At 39.3% G+C, this 19,292-nt stretch overlaps 1 protein-coding gene across 6 annotated transcripts in view; it reads left to right on the top strand.

The window, feature by feature from the left end:
• Nucleotides 1-19,003, top strand: part of arnt (aryl hydrocarbon receptor nuclear translocator) — a 52,825-nt gene extending 33,822 nt beyond the window's left edge. For 2 of the 6 annotated variants that reach the window (XM_079837966.1, XM_079837968.1), the window contains exons 13-20: nucleotides 1,751-1,902; nucleotides 6,440-6,521; nucleotides 8,272-8,311; nucleotides 9,097-9,193; nucleotides 10,533-10,719; nucleotides 10,927-11,104; nucleotides 11,187-11,332; nucleotides 17,893-19,003. In XM_079837966.1, the coding sequence (XP_079694092.1) occupies nucleotides 1,751-1,902; nucleotides 6,440-6,521; nucleotides 8,272-8,311; nucleotides 9,097-9,193; nucleotides 10,533-10,719; nucleotides 10,927-11,104; nucleotides 11,187-11,332; nucleotides 17,893-17,979 (969 nt within the window). In that variant the 3' untranslated portion in view covers nucleotides 17,980-19,003. Of the gene's footprint in view, nucleotides 1-1,750; nucleotides 1,903-6,097; nucleotides 6,221-6,439; nucleotides 6,522-8,271; nucleotides 8,312-9,096; nucleotides 9,194-10,532; nucleotides 10,720-10,923; nucleotides 11,105-11,186; nucleotides 11,333-17,892 lie in introns of all 6 variants that reach the window. The other 4 variants (XM_079837965.1, XM_079837967.1, XM_079837964.1 and 1 more) reach the window with 3 other exon arrangements.
• Nucleotides 19,004-19,292: the final 289 nt, after the last annotated feature.

The following is a 19,292-nucleotide window of genomic DNA, read 5'->3' as shown; positions in this document are numbered from 1 at the left end:
GTCAGTGCAGGTGAAGTTTCCAAGATTCCTGTTGTTTCTTGTAAGGGAATCTGGTATATCAATTAATTATGGATATAAACAAACAAGTAAACAACAATTAATGGCAAATGCATTCAAATTTTATTTGAATAAAGTGCAACCAACAGTTTAGGTTGAATTAACAGGAAGTTAACCTTTTCTGCTCTCATTTTCAATATTCAATACATTTTCAATAAAAGCACAGTAAGTGCAACCAACATTTCAACAGTAGGTTAACCTGCTACTTCTGCTTTTGTTATCCAACATAATAATATTACAATATTAATATCAAAAATAAAGTGCAACTAACTTCTCTTCAGTTTTAATTAATAGTAGGTTTACCTGCTACTTTTGCTGTTGTTTTTCAACATTAAAATAATACAAATACAATATTAATATCAAAAATAAAGTGCAACCAACATTTCTTCAGGTTGAATAAACTGGCTGAACCTGCTACTACTCTCAGTTTAATAAACAAACAATATTTAACAAAAGATAAAATGTAACCAACTACTCTTCAATGACTCTACAGATTTCTTTTTCAACAATATCAACATGATCTGACCGCAGAACACTTCTCTGTGCGTTCACTATGTCGCCAGCAGTACTAAAAACTCGCTCTGCTGGCACACTGGTGTCAGGAATGCACAGGTAACAAGCAAGGGTTGAAAGTACAGGTAGCGCTTTCTCCTGGTGGCTTGATAATTTCTCGCTCGTTGGCTTCTCCTCTGCCATGCGCCATGCTATGTTTTGTTTTCTCAAGCCCCGTTCACACCGCCAGCGACACGCAGGACAAAGCGACACAATCCCATTCATTTCAATGAGCGCTGCTGCTGGTGCGTTGCGATGATGTCACAGATAGGCAGACTGAATCGAGTAACGTTTAACGCCTTTATCATTAAAAGTGCTAAGAAAAAACATCCATATAAAGTCTGACGTGCTTAAATCCAATGCGTTATTTCCTATGATCGATACAATCGATTGATTACCTTTTAAAACGATGTTAGATCGATATATGTCGTCCGGAAGGCCAACTTGCCGAGCACAGATCGATGTAGTTAGATCATAAGAAAATAAATCGATACATCGATGTAGTAGATGAATCGTTACACCCCTATAAAATACCATTCCAAATATAAAAGAATAGCTATACTATAACGATAACGGCGCAGAGAAACAATATTGCTGGATTCACTTTCAGAAAAAAAAAAATTCTAACTGTTGAACGGTAAAAGCATTGGTTCAAAAATTCTGACAGAATCCAGTCAGAATCCATCCTGCTTTAAAGAGCTTGAACATTTAAAGCTGCAGAACACAAAACTGCAGCTCATGCTTATAATAAGGATTTTGTTTACTTAATAATTATGTGCTGTAACTCGGCTTTCAGTGCTTAATTGTACTATGATTTGCAACTCATATCTATTCCCAGACTGGCAACTGTCTACTGTCCATCTAATGATTATTAACTATGTGGAATGACTGTTATGATTATGTAAATTGACTGTATATTCTGTTACTGCCTGTAAAGCATCCTTGAGCCTGGGAAAGGCGCTATATAAATTAAACTTATTATTATTATTATTATTAACATATAAATAAACAGAGCGATATTGTCTTCTGGTGTGGATGCTAACATAGTTATCCTTATAGTTTTAGTTGTAGGTGTGAATGGGCCTTAATGCTGGCCCTCAATTCTTTGTGATGTATAACTGACCTTTGACCCTTGATGTAGGTTGTGAAGCTGCGAGGTCAGGTGCTTTCGGTGATGTTCCGGTTCCAGTCTAAATCCCGTGAGTGGATCTGGATGAGAACAAGCTCATTCACCTTCCAGAATCCCTTCTCTGAAGAGATTGAATACATCATCTCCACCAACGCCAATGTCAAGTTAGTATTGAAATGCATCACCACGTAAACACAAGACCACACACACACACACACACACACACACACACACACACACACTTGAAGGTGATGAATTACACTTGTGTGAACTGTAATATTGTAACTTGTAATATTTGAGAGAGAAAAACTCGACTGCAAATAACAAATCCAACCACTGTGTGTATTAGTGGAGTTTTGCTGGCATCTAATTGGGAAAAAGTTGGCACTGCGCCCAAACAAAATCTTACTGAGAGCTCATTTTTTGAGATATCAACTTCAAATTTTGAACACAGCTTTTTTAGATTTATGGCTTTGATTTTCTAGCAGTTTTAGAGTTCAACATGTTTCATAAAATATATATTTTATAAAAAATATAATTCATAAATAATTTTCATTAACTTAAACCTCTATAACTTTTTTTGACTTCAACAATAATCTACCAAGGGTTGTCTTTAAAATGAGACCAAACTTAAGTGTGCTCCCAATATTAATTTTTTATGACAGTTTTTTTGACTGACATTTTTGTCCTCTGTGGACCTATATGTAACTTTTTTTAATTGATGCACAAGGGTTTCCAGTCATGAATTTTTACTCGTTCTTGTGAACCCAATCATGTGTCCTGCCTCGTCTTGTGAGCCAAGTGTGTATCGTCACTCCTCTACTCGCTATGATAATGCTGTATTGTGACTTAAGTGGGGAAAGATTTTTGGGGCCACTGTTTAAGGGCCGTGACATACCAAGCTGTCGGACTAGTTTATGCGCTGTGTTACACACGTTGGCTGTAGTCGGGCTCTCTCCAGATTAGGGTTGGGTACCGAAATCCGGTTCCAATATGGCACCGGTACTTATATAACCGGTATGTACCGGACCGAATCAGAACGCAGATTTCGGTTCCTCATTTCGGTGCCAAAATTCAAACGTGCTTTCGCGCTTTGGCTGAGCCAGAGACAGACGCTCAGCGCTGGTCACATCACAACTCATGACAACTATTCAGTGTTTTCAACCACATCATGTTTATTTCAGGTTTCAGACATTTAAATGCTCATAAGTAGGCTACTAGCAAAAAACACACACTGATGTCTATGAAAGCGGCAATGACAATCCTTTCAGACGGTTATAATTTGACTAACGTTACGTGTTTTATTCACATCAGATAAATGCACATTATATAGTAACTATATAGTTTACTCTATTCTTCTTCCAGTTCACTGGTCACTTACTTTCATGTATTTCGTGAGACGAGAATGATCTCAAGTGTTGTAACGTTAAATCCGACAGATCCGATTCTGAGGCGCAAACTAACATGGCGCCGCCCATTGCGCTTTATAGATCAACTAACACACATTCACTCACACATTTGAACATCAGATAGTTCGTGACACAGTTAAGAAGTTTGTGAATATTTTTAATAAAAAGAAAAAACGAAATAAACCCGATACAGCTGAGCTGTCAGCGCTATTGCGGCTGCTGTGTCATCATGTGAGAAACATGACGCGTCACCATGGAAACATTAAGGCGATGCGTTCAAAAATATTTAGCCAGAGAATATGATCATATTTCAAAATAAAGCTGAATCTCGAAGCTGGTTTGTAGCAGAGCAAGAATACAGACGACAGCTGTTATTACTGTAACTGTTTAGAGTTATATTAGGCTTGTTGTAGTTGGGTGGCTTAGGTTTTACTGTGAATTTGTAAATATGTCAATTATAATTTGTAAATAAGTAAATTGTGTTTTGTATTTATTTATATTCATACATTTAAGTATACATTAAACTTTTAATAAATGGTTCAATTTAAATAATAAATAAATAAATAAAAAGCCATTTAATGTCATCCACCTCGTTTGGTGGCCTTTTAAAAAAAAAAAAAGTATCGGTTCAGGCACCGTTTAGGCACCGGAACCGTTTTAAAAGTATCGGTTTGGCACCGGAATCGAAAAAAAACCAAACGATACCCAACCCTAGTCCAGATTCAGCATGATGAATATGCATTGGTGAGAGCGATCACTCTGTTGTTCAGTTCAGCCAACGAATCACTGCATGAGTTTTAAACAGGGTTCCCACGCTTCTTGAAAGTACTTGAAAGTTCTTGCATTTCAGACACATGGATTCAAGGCCTGGAAAGTACTTGAAAACAAACATAGGTCCTTGAAAGTGCTTGAATTAAGCATAAACTACATTTTGTTAGAGTAGCATGGTGCTATTACAAAAATTGGCCTTCATGCGCAGCCAAAGCTAGAACAAAACAGAGTTACGGGAGGAAGCTATATCAATATATTTCTGCTGTTCCATAAGCGCCATCTACTGTCAAAAGCCCTATTCAGATGGTAATTGTTTCTCGTGGGGTCGTAAGGCATTTTCATCATTGACAGGGGCTAGTCAGTGATTTTATTGTTAGTGTTTTTCTCCCACCACCCGCATAAAAATCCCAGGCCGAATTACCCACTGTTTTTAGACAAACACCAAGGACGTGTGGTAATTTAATTGCTGTCTGAATCGAGTTTTCAAGATGAGAACTTCAAAATTCCCTGTTTATATTCTTTTTGACCATTGCAGGCCACCGTACGGTTGCGCTTTGCTGTAATTTGGATGCATTTTAAAGATCTAGACTTTCATTACTGAAATGCTGGCAAGTATTTACAAGAGCAATATTTCATCAACGCTCAAAAAATTAAAAGAAGAAAAGCACGTAAACATTTGAATTGGGCCGTTATTACGGCAGCAATTATATATGTTAAATATAATATATGTGCAGGTCTTAAAAGCCTTCAAATTGATTTTTAAAAAGGTACATGTACAGGTGATTTAATAAATAATTTTGCTTATTTTTAATGCCTAACAATTAACTTGTCCATATCTTTTCATTTAATTGGAAAATTCAAGTATACAATATTTTTCAAGTATACTCTATATTTTGATGTTTTAATTAAGTAATGATTTATAAAAAAGAAAACTAAAACTACTGTGAAATAAATTTTAAAAGCAGGAATAAGAGAGCTGCAAACTGGATTTTGTAAAATTGGAAATGTTCCCAATTGGAAATTGTATTTTAGTTGTCAGTATATGACTTAGCGTTACTGCATTAATTATAGACACAGGTACAGTAGGTATTTGATATATTGGCAATAACACACCCACCTTTATCATATTATTGTGCTTGATTTAAAATAAAAGGTGCTTTAAAAAGTCCTTGAATCTGGTGTTCATGAAAGAGTGGGAACCCTGTTTAAAGCAAAAAGCGCTGAAAGCAGGCAAAGAAGTCACGACAGCACAGACGTGGTTGAGACGGATTTTTTTCGTCTCGGTTAGCTGTGTCAAGGCTTCAACACTCTCATATTGTTTTAGCCTCATGTTATTCACTTTTGTCTAATGTAGTATGACTTCATGCAATGTGTTTTTATGATCAAAGGTTAATTCCTGTTGAGGTAATCAAATCGAAATGTATCACTTTCTTGAAGGCATGTGTTTATGTCTGGGTCTTATTTCACCCCAAAATAATAAAAAAGACATACATTATATAGTTGAAGACAAAGAATATATAAATAAATATCTACCTTATATCTACCTCTTCCCCAATTCTCCTTAATGTAATGCAGAACATATATATGTATGATCTCAGTTATGTACACTACGTCTTTTATGCTCACCAAGGCTGCATTTATTTGATAAAAATACAGTTAAACAGTAATATTGAAAATATTATTACAATTTGTTTTCTATGAGAATATATATTTTTAATGTAATTTATTCCTGTGATCAAAGCTGAATTTTCAGCATCATTACTCCAGTCTCCAGTGTCACATGATCCTTCAGAAATCATACTAATATGATGGTTTGCTGCTCAATTTGTTTTTTATTAAACAAATCATGGTGCTTCATATTTTTGTGGAAACTATTATTTTTTTTGTATTATTGATGAATAGAAGGTTCAAAAGAACTTGTAAACATCTGGACATAATTATGATGAGAATTTTAGGAAATGTGCTCAATTATCCAGGAAAAAAAAAAATAACGCTTCCAAAAATATGCATATTTTTATGCAAAACATAATTTCATATTTGTTTCTTTTTTATTTTTGGGGTGAACCATGAGTCGGACATGTTTTGCCTAGATTGACCTGTGTGTGTCTGAGAGTGAGCGTGTTAATTCCGCTCAATTCTCAGTTCAATCTGACGCTCTCTCTCCACCAATCCGCGACAGTAGAAGTCCGAATCAGGATTCCCTGTCCCCCCTTTCCTCCCCGGGGGTGTCACTGACCCCTTCACTGGGGCAGAGCAGTCCTAGCTGCCCCTCCACACCCAGCCCAGGGCAAGTCACAGCCAGGTGAGAGCAGTGGGACTCTCTTTCTCCGTGTCTCTCTTCCTCCTCTCGGGTGACCCTCTTTTCATTCTGCCTGCTGTCGGTGGTAGATTAACCAGCATGCTCTCTTCCTGTAGGTAGCTGTGGTGTCCAGGGTAACCTGTGATGGGTGTGACGGTTGGCGGTGGTGGGTTTGATGGCGGTGGGACTGTACTGACATCAGTGTTGTTTTCTCTTCTGCAGGCAGATGCAGCAGCAGGCGGAGCTAGACGGAGGGATAGGTAGAGATGCAGCCTATGAAACCAATCAGGTCGCTCTTCCTCAGGTAAATCACACACTTTCATTCTGGTACTCAAACTCGGCTCCATGATGTCAGAATGTGTTGATTCAAAAAAGCCCCGACATTGAATGAATCGACTGATTAACCAACTCACAACTGATGTTGTTTTCCCACACATCAGTTGTTGGACACATGTTACTACGCGTTTTAAACTACTATGTTCAAGCACAAGAAGACAAGAAAGCAAATTCATATAATTTATGTCATAACATGATTTTGACCTGATAAGTCATGTTAAATTTTCTTTTTACCAGATCAATATGTCCCAAATGCATGATACATTCTCATATTTTCTTTTTTTTTCAACTTATAAAAGTATAGATTTTTAAGTAAGAGCCAAAATCCCAAAGACAGCCCAACATTTCATTGTAATTTCAAGCAGGCTAGTGCTATAACATTTAATTAAAAAAGGCTACACTTTTACTATTCTAGATCTAAAATGACCACTATCAGCCAATTATGCATATTAAATAAAATCTAAATAACTTAACACTATAAGTATATTGTACCTAACAATTATTTTTTAATGTAATTTATTCCTGTGATCAAAGCTGAATTTTCAGCATCATTACTCCAGTCTTATTACAGCTCAGACAACATATACTTATATATAGTTCAACATATATCACTTTTAGCAGTGTTTTATGTAACTTTAAATGGTTTCCTGTAAAATGACACCATTGTGTATTTAGACCACTGTATGTGGGTATGGGAAGCTTTTAAATTTGGGGAGGCCAAATCCAGGTGGAAATCCCCCCAAATGGTCCCAGAGCTAAGGAGGCTAATGTCTTTACTGTGACTTTTGATTAATTGAATGTGTCTTTGCTAGATAAAAGTATTAAAAAAGAACCCCAACTTTTAAATGGTAGTGTATGTCTCATTGTAGAATGTAATCTTATTCAGTCTTATTTATGCTGATTTAAATAAAAATTTGTTCTCTTTGGGATTTTGGCTTTATTATTTAGCTTAACTTAAAAATCTATACTTTTATAAGTTGAAACAAAGAAAATATGAGAATTTATCATGCATTTGGGACCGATTGCTGCCATCTGGGGAAAAGAAAATTGAACATGACTTATCAGGTCAAAATCATGTTATGACATATGATATGAATTTGCTTTCTTGTCTTCTTGTGCTTAAACATAGTAGTTTAAAACTCCTAACAAAAATGTGTGTCCAATGGACTTATTCACACGGTTATGTCAAAATGCCCATCTTCGTGAGTGTTAGGCTAATAAACATAGTCTGTTAAGTCTTAAGTGAACACAAACAGTTGAGAATTAAAACGTATTTGTGTCAGTACATTGGATTAAAGTGACAGCAGTGAATAAACCTGCTCCTGTCTGTGTCATTAATCAAACAAAAGACATTAGATGAATAAGATTAATCTATATTTAGATTAGACTATGCGGTTATATGATTACTTGATTCAATTTCTGTACCTGAAAACTATTGTTAAACCAGCCTGAAAAGCAGAGTTTATTTAATTTGTATGGTTGTTCTATTGTAGTTATTTGTGCTATTGCTCATAATTTGATTGTTTGTTTTTTCTTATTTTAATACTGACTGTTTACTTGTCTTTAACAAATAAAGAAACATGGGTCAAAAACAATAAAAACAAATAACTATGCCTATTTTATTTTATTTATTTATGAAAAATTTGTCAGGGCAAGGAAAATTGTAACCACTGGCAAACAACATAATGACTGTCAGTCTCCATCTGTGTTTCTCTCAGGTTCCAGTGCAGACTGTAGGTGTTGTCAGTGCTGATCACAGTAAGACTCCTCAAAAACACACACACACACACACACACACATTCAGAATGTAAACAAGTAAACTCCACAGAATAAGCTTCTTTTTAATGTTATTTATTATGTCTGTATTATAATTATTTTTGTCTGTATTTTGTGATTTAATACACATTAAATTAGCATCCAAAATGGTGTTTAATTAAATTAATTCATAAAACTTAAATTCATGAAACCATTTAATCAATCTTTTAAAATGTCATTAAATGAAAATATAACAATCAATATACAAAACATTGAATTTTAATTTTTATTGAGGGTTATAAAGTGCTACACAACAGAACTTGAATAGTGTATAAATGAAAATATAGATGTAAAAATATCTAAATAAAATAGTTAAATAAAATGTATGATAAATGTATACATATACGATATTGTATTATTATTATTATTATTATTATTATTATATTAGTTTAAAATGTTAATTTTACTACAAAATAATGCAATATTTATGTCATTATTTACAAGTTAAACAACTTTTACTTTTGCAAGTTTGTTGTGAAGACCTTTTGAGTTTGAGTGTGTTTCATGACAATGGCATTCTCATATGAAACGATGAAATGCTTGTGAATCATGCTTGATTATTCATGTATAATAGATGAAACTGCTAGTGGCTACATTCAGACTGCAGGCAAAAGTGGCAATTTTTTTAAATTTATTTTACTTATGTTTTTTTTTTTATGTCTAAATTGATTTCTCACCGAGCCCTAATTCAGAGTCATCTTTGACATGTCTCTGTCTGTCTCTCTCAGATTCTAAGGCCGTGTCCTCCAGTGCCTCCAGTGGACAGCAGGTTTACCCACCAGCAGCGTCTTTCCCCAGTACTGCATGTCCCACTGAGCCCTTCAGGTACCACACACACAGTCCATCATCAATGTCCTGTTGTTTGTCATAGAAATATAGATTTGCTTTCCTGCTGTTGGCATGGTCTTAAGGTAGGAACCAGAGTCCTGCATGGGTCTGATTTTGTAAATCCGCACCCGCCCGTTCCCGCAGTGCTTAAAACCGCATCCGACCCGATTTCCGACAACAGCACTAAATAAAATCCGCACCCGACCCGACCCGCTTAAAATCAGTTTAACATATCACATTATAGACATACTTACAAAAATGTTTATTGCCAGCATACAGAAGTTATTACACGGCCATTAACACAAGGACAACTTCAGCCGGGACGTTCTAAAACACTTAACGTGAAAAACGCTTAACGTGGCTTAATGTACTAATACAGTGTTATTAAGAGACCAAACTCAGGAAACATAACAAAAATACTGTTCGATAGAACTGCTTGGGCTTGGTTGGTTACCAAAGTTATCTGCGTGCTTCCTCAGCGATGAACTTCCACATTTGCGGCTATCTTTTCTTCAACTCCTCAGGATCCATCTCGACGACTGCAGTGCAGGCAGATTGCGCACGCGCGATTGTGATTCCTCTGGGAGGGCGCGCACGTGCCGCGCGGCCACAAATAAACTGATATGGATTTGAAATTATTTTATCGACTTGAAATACAGTCAAGGCATTCGTTTGTTTATGTATTTGTTTGCACGTGACTGTTTAAGACCTGTGTTTCTCCCTTGTCCGACCCGCACCCGTATCCGACACAGTAGGATGTTTTTCACCCGTTTCAGCAATATTCGTGGGTACCCGTGCAGGACTCTGGTAGGGACACACCAAACCGACACAACAGAACTAGCTCTGATGAAAGCCGACTGTTGTCGACTCGCGTCGAGGGAAAAAAGCTGCACTTAAACACACAGAGAGAACTACAGCCGACTGTCAGCTAGCATGCACGTTCTGCGCCTACGTGTAAATGAGACAACTGTCTATTTCTGCAGATATATTCGTCTATATTAGTCATTCAAAAAAAAGGGAACAGATGCTGTAGATAAACCGTAAACAAAGCAGTGTTTGCTTCCCGTTTTGAATATCAATCCTGCTGATCACTTATTCCACTCCGCCCATGTTAATATTAAATTATTTGCCCAGAGACACTCTGTAAGATGACTATTATTTTCGTGCACCCAAAAAAACCAACGCTATCCGACTAGAGCAAACAGTGCAGAACACACCGAAAAAACAAAGTCATCTAATGCTCAAAAAAGGCCTGACGTTGCCCGATGGCCGATCGTCGGCTTGCTGTGTCCCGGGCTTTACTTGCTCATCTGACTGTGCTCTTCTCTGTTCTCAGGTCAGCTGCAATGGCCCAGCAGATGGTGCCGGTGACTCATTCAGCAGGTCAGATGCTGGCGCAGATGTCCCGTCAGAGCACGCCCTCTGGAGTCACCGTCAGCAACAACAGTCCCATCCAGGCCCCGGCGGGACCCTCAGCGCCTCCTGTAGTCTGGTCTGCCACACGACCTCCCTTCAACACACAGGTAGACATTTAATGCCTATAGGGAGAGTGCGGCTGTTTACTGTATTTTTGATCAAATAAATGCAGCCTTGGTGAACATAAAGACAAAAATAATACAAAAAATCTGAATTACTCCAAACTTTTGACTGGTAATGTGTATAATCGATTCCTTCACTGTAAGTAGAGGCTTAACGCCCATTTATTGTTGTAAATACTCTTTGTCCAGCAGGTGGCAGGTCAAGTTGGTAAAAGTCAGTCATCTCCGTTTAACATGGGTGGTTTCAGCTCCGCCCCAACATCCTCCACTTCCTCTTCCTTTGGCCAGATGGGCGGAGCTTCTGCTTCAATGGCAAACACAAGTTACCAACAAATAAACAGTCACACCAACCCCTCAACTAATGGATACGGTAAATATTTTGCAGCACATTTAGAAAAATAAACGGTTGTCCCTGTTCCAGCTCTCAGTTTTACACTTGCTCTTTCGTTTAGGTGACGTTAGTCAGATGGGGGCGCAGTTCAGCTCCAGGCCAGCAGAGGCAGTAGCAGGGTGGCAGCAGTGGCAAAATCAGCCACACACGCAAGGCTCTGCAGACACACACCCGCAGTCTCAAAACAACCAGCCAGAGATGTTTCCAGTGAGTGTGAGGAACAGATCCAAGTTTAATTATTTACTGTATGCTTCCTGTATGCCACAGCTCTCAAATTGCATTCACACTTTGTCATATTCAAACATTACTCGTAAATATGCGGCAGGTCCACGTAAACATGCTGTCACATGACTTAGCCAGGGTCCCCGTGGGTCTTAAAATCAGTTTTATAAAATTTAAACTCACAAAAAAACGTATTGTTTATAATCAAAACACCTGCATTATGCATAAAAATCTTTTTTTCTGGTTATTACTGGTATTTTGGTAAACAGGACCGTCACAGGAAGAACATTATTTAACATATTCAGTACACAGATTTGCCTGGTATCGGCTCAATAATCTGTAATCTTTCTTTCTTTAAAGGCGACCATTATGCCTTTTTTCAAAGTCTTTTGTTTTCAGGCTCTACTTGAAGAGGGTTTCATGCTTGAATGTAAAAAACAAAACCAAATTTTTCACATATTTGACACTGTTGCAGCTCCTCTTAACAAGTCTGTAGTTCCTGTCTCTATGAAGCCCCTCCTTCTGAAAAGCACAATGTGCTCTGATTGATCAACCGGGAAATGTCATAACCGCGAGTTTCAACCAAGCCTGCTGCACTTAAAACTGAAGCCGACGTGTCTCAAACGCCCCCAGGTGGTTGGTTCCAGTGTAGCTCATAACCCCCGCAACTGCATCTGCGAGAGTGTGGGTGGGGTTTTGATATCGCGGCTCTACTTCCTGCTCTCTAATCTCGGTCCCAAATCTGCGCAAGATGTCCACGCCATATTCAGATGTAGGGGGCATCACTTTTCTTCAGTGGAAGGCAGTGAAGACGTGTCATCCATATTTTTGACAGTCAATGGTTTCAACACACTACTAACTCAAGCAGGCCCCGCCTCTTTATTTTGCAAATGCCTTGGGTGGGAATTATTTAAATGAGGAATATTGTGACCTCAAGACTACAATGGAGGCGTTTCAGGGAGTTCAGAAACAGTGACACTGATATAGAGAAGAACTCCCACTGGAGTGACTTTGGAACGTTGCAGACCTTTTCATGCTCAAACAGCAACATTACACATTTGACACGTACAAGGTGCTTAAAGCTACACTATGTAACTTTTCCGTCCACTAGAGGTCGCCTGTTCAAAACAAAGGTGTAGTTTGATGACGCCACGTTTGAGCGCAGAATCTTGGGACATGTGGTCTTCACCTCACAGCCGGTGGAAAAGAGTCAGGATAGGACTCGGGCAGAAATCATGTTGATGAATGCGATTATTAACATTACTGTAGTCTGAAGCAGAGCAGGGCCGAGTGTTGTGGAGCTGAGCAAGGCCGCAGGAGCGATTGAAAAGTGGGACTTTTATTATGGCATAGTCGCTGGCGGGACTTTTATTATGACACGGTCGCCGGCGCCACTTCCTCTTTTCCAGTCATGAGGTAACGCAGCTCTGTTTATCGTATTAGATATATCTGAGTGTGTTGAAAAGGAAGTTATGACGTTCGCTCGGCGGCTGCTATGACACTTGCTCACAATGCAGTGAGAGTAAAGTGTTTCACTGAATAAAACCGGAAACCGAGGGTGACGCAGATATGACTCAATCGACAGGCGACTCCCTCACACGCATAGCTCACACGTCCCGGTTCCTTGGTTAAAATAGCAATTTCTCACCATTTAAAAATAGTTGGAAAAATTTGGGATATTGTAAGTACTCAACTGAACAAAATATATAACACTGGCCTAGTGGTTTTTTGATATTTTACTGCAAAAATCTTACATAGTTCACGTTTAAAGTGCTCGAGTACTTAATTTTGTCCTTTAAGTCCTGGAAAACCCTTGAAAACAGCCACTTGAGTGGTGTAGAAAAAGTTAAAAAGCCTTTAATTCATCATGGCTTATTCTTTTAAAAACAGGTGACAAGTACACCTACGCATTGCAGCTTACAAGCCAGACGAGTGCCTTGGAAATGATTTATTGTGCTTGAATTATTGCCAGACATTATATATTTCCCTATTTCAGGGAAAAAAACAAATACAGTCTAATACAATTAACACTGCAGCCCATCTGATGTAGATGTGCCATCTCACATGGCTGAGTGTGATATTGCTCATATATTTCTAAGAATTTAATACAGCTTTTCACCTATTTTAGAATTTGATTTAATTCCATTATTATTATTGTATCAGCAAAATCTAATATCATTCTCTGCATCTAATGGAGATATGTGTTGGTGATATATATTGGTTAGGGGTGTAACGATATTCAAACCAAACTGCGATACACCACCCACAGTTCGAACCGTGATTACGTTAATATCAACCCAAACGTGCCCCGCCCCCTACCGCCCCGGCCCAGCTCTCACTTCACCTTATGCCACAGAATATTTGTTTTCTTCCTTGACATTTGATTAAATAGTAATTAGTCCACTTTTAACAACTAACAAGAGCTGTACTTTAACTAAATATACACTAACTTTCATCTTTCGAGTTCGTGTCACATGACTTGGGTGATCGCTCAAGCTGCGTGGTGGAAGGACAAAGAGAGCCAGTTTCCCCAAAATGCTACCTTGGAGTCCCAGCAACATCGTCATTTTCATAGATTGTTACAAAATAAAAAATCTCTATGCTCAGAAAACCTCTGTCCTGTTAGCCTTTATACTATGCACACTCTTTAGTTACACACACTCGTCCTATCACTCCATATATTATAAGTAGGGCTGTATCGATACACTAATCTCACGATATGATACGATACACGATATTTAGCTCACGATACGATATATCATGATATTCAGCCAACGATACGATTCAATATAATTCGATACACTTACATCATTTTCTGAAAGATTTAAAGGGGACAGAGTGATTTTGGTGACATCTTGTGAGTGTTCCATTTACTTGGATTTAAAGGGTAACTAAACCCTAAACCAACTTTTTTTAGTTAATGATCTGTAATACTGGGGCTTTATTAATGCTGTTCATTGATTTGAGTAAATGTTTTGACATTTGAGTATAAAGTGTTTTAATTCTATAAAATATGGTGTAAAACCGCCAAAGTGCTGCCCTCTTAAGGTTGAACGGTGGCTACTGCAGTTGAATTTTCCTATTGGACGTTGTTGTACATCGTGACGTAGGATGGTACCTCCAAACGGCTCACTATCTGCGCCCCTGGCACGAGCTCACCACACCCTCAGAAATGTTTCCCCCAATTACATGATGAGAACGGCTTCACTCCAGTATGAACTGTCATATTACATGAAGTGGAAACATTATGAATGAAACTCACTTGACACTTGCTTTAACATTGTAATGAAGACAATGCGGTTAAATAATGCAGTTGTCAGTACATGTCAGGCTTTTCTTGCGATATTATTGGCGCCCGTCATGTGTACAGATAATTTTCATACATGAGACGCACTTTCAAACCCTGACACGCAAGTGGTTGCCGCGAACGCAGATTAGGTCAGTTCTCTTGCGCTGCTGCTTCGCTAGTATCGTCGGTATCGGGAGTTAACACAGTTTGAGCAGCGGCTCGCATTGATAAGGCTCTGGGTTTGTGTCTACAGACAATCCACCCTCCTCCACTTCAGGTGAAGGTGGGGGAGAATGACCGCTCTGTTGCAAAGCTACTGGCGTCACTCCAGTCATTTTCCATCTTTGCGACTCGCCAGTCAGACAGCTGTCAATCAATCCGTCACAGCGGGTCTCTGGTGCACGCCCTCCGCTCAGCCCCGCCCTCGGTTCATCCCCTCTGTCTCTGCTGGGCTCGGCCCACTTTTCCAGCATTTTTCAAAATTTGCCAGTGGGTGGAGTTAAGCTCTGAGCAGGGGTTTAGTTACCCTTTAATTAATTGAACTAAAAACTAAAAACATCAATTACACAATATATGTCTCTGACTGGACAGAGAGTCTACAGCTTGCAAATGCTGGACAAAAGGAATCAAAGATGTGTTGAGAAAATTAGTTCCATTTATTGAATTCATTGAAGCTTACAAGCCTTTGAAAAGTAAATAAAGTGCAGTATTGCAATTAACAATAGAGTTTTAAAAAGTGCAGCAAGTGGCCTGTTCTGAACTGTTTCTTTGACAGCTTTTTTAGTTTGACACTGAACATATGAGGTAGCCAGTCTAGCCACCAGGAAAGTAAACATAGTACCCGTGATGGTGACATATGCTTCAGTTGTGCGCGAGGTCCAGCCGTCACACGTCACGGCAACTCTTTCCGTGATGACCAGGGAGGCTTTGACTTGTGGCCTTGTCTGATCGTACAGTCTGGGAATGCGAACCTTGGTGAGGTGTTCGTGGGTTGGAATAGGATAGCGGGGCTCCATCGCGTTCACCATGCGTCTAAAGCCGGCGTTTTCCACCACCGAATACAGTCTCAAAAAGCAGATGTGTGGGAGCACTTTGGGTTTAAAAAAAAGAAGGAAAGCGACGACTTGGACAAAAGTATCGCGGTTTGCAAGCTGTGTGACACAAACGTGAAATACTCTGGAAATGCCACCAACCTTTACCAACAAGGGATGATTCAACTCAATAAATAAAGAATTTCCAAGGCACTTGAATGGTGTAGAAAAAGTTAAAAAGCATGCAGTATTCAACCAATACCACGTGCCCTTGTCTGAGTGTACAGTCTGGGAATGCAAACCTTGGTGAGGTGTTCGCGGGTTGGAATAGGATAGCGGGGCTCCATCGTGTTCACCATGCGCCTAAAGCCGGCGTTTTCCACCACCGAATACAGTCTCAAATCCTGACAAATAAAGTAGGCAATGGACTCTTGAGCAGATGGAAACTTGTGGGAACAACCGCCATCGATGTCCGGCATGGTTTGTTTTGGGTCACGCGGCCGCAGCTTCTTGGGGTCCTCCGTTAGCATTACCTTGTTCGGGTGGTGACGTTTTAGGTGGGCTCGTAGGTTTCCAGAGTATTTCACGTTTGTGTCACACAGCTTGCAAACCGTGATGCTTTTGTCCAAGTCGTCGCTTTCCTTCTTCCTTTTAAACCCAAAGTGCTCCCACACATCTGCTTTTAAGCATGAAGGTGCTGGATTTATATCCGCCGTCATTTTCTTGAATCTCAACGCTTTGACTCTGTAACAAAGAAGAGGTAGACTTCGGTGTCTGTGAAGTTAGTAGTACGGGTAACTTGCTCTACAGCGACACTAGCGGCTGGCTGACCAAATCGCTCTTCTTGCAACGCGAACGGGGGTAAACGGGGGATTTTAATGGGACTTAAAAATCAATACTTTCTTGGCTAAAAAAATATTGATTTATATCGCAGAATCGATAAAATTGCTCAGCCTTAATTATAAGTGCGAGAGAAACTGTTGTTTCCATAACCACAAAATTCCACTTTTTGTTTATTTTTAAATTAATGTGGTGGCTAATTTATAGCATTAACAAAAACTGATATTCAATAGCTTTAACTTATAAGCCTATTTATTTATCAGTATTAGTCATATTCATACAATTTGTGTTGGTTAAGTAGCCTACAGTGGGATATTACTTGTGTGTCATCAATTATTACTCAGGTATGCTAACTGCTCTAATGAAAATGTAAAGCCAATGTATAAAGTTAAATTATTGCTGTTGTTATTTAGCCTGACAAGCCAGACCCACATCAAGATGTTGGGTCTGGGAACACACCATTGGCAGGGCTCAATCCGAGGGGCGGGATAAACGGTTGTCTTTTAAATTCCCTCTGCACGCAATAGGATTGCGCTACAACCAACCAGAGCAACGAAGAAGGTGAAGCGGAGCTAGCTGATAGATTAAACTTTCGGCAAAACTCCAAACACATCTTCCTTTCTTAAGAATGACTTCAGTGCCGTTCTTTTCTCAAAGAAAAGCTTAACTCGAAGTCTTCCAGAGTCGCGGCCAAGGCTGATTCGAAAGGCCGCTTTTCGCCAGCTTCTTTGTTTACAAGTAGCACTCGGAACAGTCATAACTCTGTCGTCATTATGTTAAGCCCCGCCCACCGACCCTATACACGATGTGATTGGCCTGACCAGAAATTAGATTTGCTGCTGCTAGCGTGCGTCTAGATTTCTTGGCTAGTTGTTATTAAGTTAAAAGTGAATCTAGTGTTATTATTGCTGCTGCCCGCCATGAATCCTGACCCACAGCAAACCGAACCGAACGCTCCAAAACCGTGACGTGAACCGAACCGTGGCATAGGTGTATCGTTACACCCCTAATATTGGTACATAAATCAAGTTCACGTGCAGTTGCCCTTTTTTGCAGTTGAATATGTGCTGTGAAAATATAAATTCATGATCTTATTTAGAGATATAAGGCCCCTTAGCGTCCAGATTAGTGGACTATTGTTCTTTTTATTATAAACACATGCTGAGTTTTGTCATCAAGCTTTTTAAAGCAGGATGGATTCTGATTGGCTCAATGTTTTTATAGTTCATCAGCTGGAAAAAAAATGTTGTGAAAGTGATTAAAACGATAATCATTCCTTTGTTTCGTTATAGTTGTGGTGAACCGGCCTCTACAGTATTCATTTTATTTGTAAATGCATTCTGCATGGTTTATTCCTTTAACATCCCTCTCTTTCTCTTCTTCAGGATGTTCTCTCCTTGTTGGATCAGACCGGCAGCTTCGGGAACGATGACTTCGGAGAGATACCCATGTTTCCTCCTTTCCCCGAGTGATCCAGCTTTTCTGTCAGTTCCTTCACTCACTGTTGCTCTCTTATGTGCCCTTTCTTACTCTTTTAACCAAATCGACGGCAGGATCGGACTGAATGGAGGCACAGGGGATCTAGAGAGAGAGAGAGAGAGAGAGATGAATGCATTGTGAGAATGGAAGTTATAAGCCATAATGTGAGGATACAGGAGGCAGACGGAAACAGCGTAGCGCACAGACAGACGGAGACGGGCGTTGTTGAAATGTGTTCACTTTGAAACCACGCACAATTGCACACTTCTAGCACAAGCGGTCCCACACTGTCTCAGCCGTACACGCACATGCTTTGATTTTTGAGTTGGCAATGAGGAGGGTAAGTTTGCCCCACACACACACGTGCGCACAAAGGCAGTCTCGTCTGTCTGTCTCTGACTGTGATTGTGTACTGATTGCACTGCCTCTTTTCTAACGCCATGTGACATTTTGATCCCGTTGATAAGATGTGTCAGAAATGCGTCCAGATCAGATGTGTTGGTCGGGTTCGTTGTCTGTAAAGCAGAAACTGTGGCATGTTTTTTCTCTCGTTTTTTGAAGAATAGGCTCCTTTTCAGTTGATGACTTGGAATTTGAATTGATTTGGCATAACAGGATGTTGAATGGGAAATGTACTCAATTGACTCAACTTTAAGTTGTTCCAAACCTGTATGAGCTTCTGTCTTCTGCTGAACACAAAAGAAAATACTTTCAACGTTGGTAACCAGACGGTTGATGGCCTCCACTGACTTCCATAGTATAGATGTTTTTCTTCATACTTTGGAAGTGTGTCTGGTTCAACTGTTTGGTTACCAACATCCTTCAAAATATCATCTTTTGTGTTCAACAGAAGAAAGAAACTCAAACAGGCCTGGAACAACATGAGGGCGAGTAAAGGATGACAGAATTTTCATTTTCGGGTGAACCATCCCTTTAAATCTCTATGCAGTTTGATTCTCAATCTTTCTGGACATACTTTGTTGTGTATGATGATAATGTATTGCAATTTGAAATGTTCTCTAAACATCCTGTCTGCTACCTCAATTCAGATTGAGCATTTAAATGTCCCGGTCCGCTGAGCTGTGGGTGTTGGTGCAGTATAACAGGCGCTGATGCAGTAGAACTCCTCGCAGATGTTTTAGTTGAAATGGTGTGTTTGGCCTGTGCCGACGATGTTTCACTCAGGCGTGTGTTTGTAAATGCAATGAAAAAGATTCAACTCAAGCAATAATGAGCAGGATCTGTGTCCTCAGCCATCTTTATTGCTATCCTAAGTATTGTTATCGCAAGGTCTTGTTTTAATATA

This window comes from Gobio gobio (assembly GCF_949357685.1).
Source record: "Gobio gobio genome assembly, chromosome: 15".
Taxonomy (NCBI): Eukaryota; Metazoa; Chordata; class Actinopteri; order Cypriniformes; family Gobionidae; genus Gobio; species Gobio gobio.
This window is presented reverse-complemented; position numbering and strand designations above follow the sequence as displayed.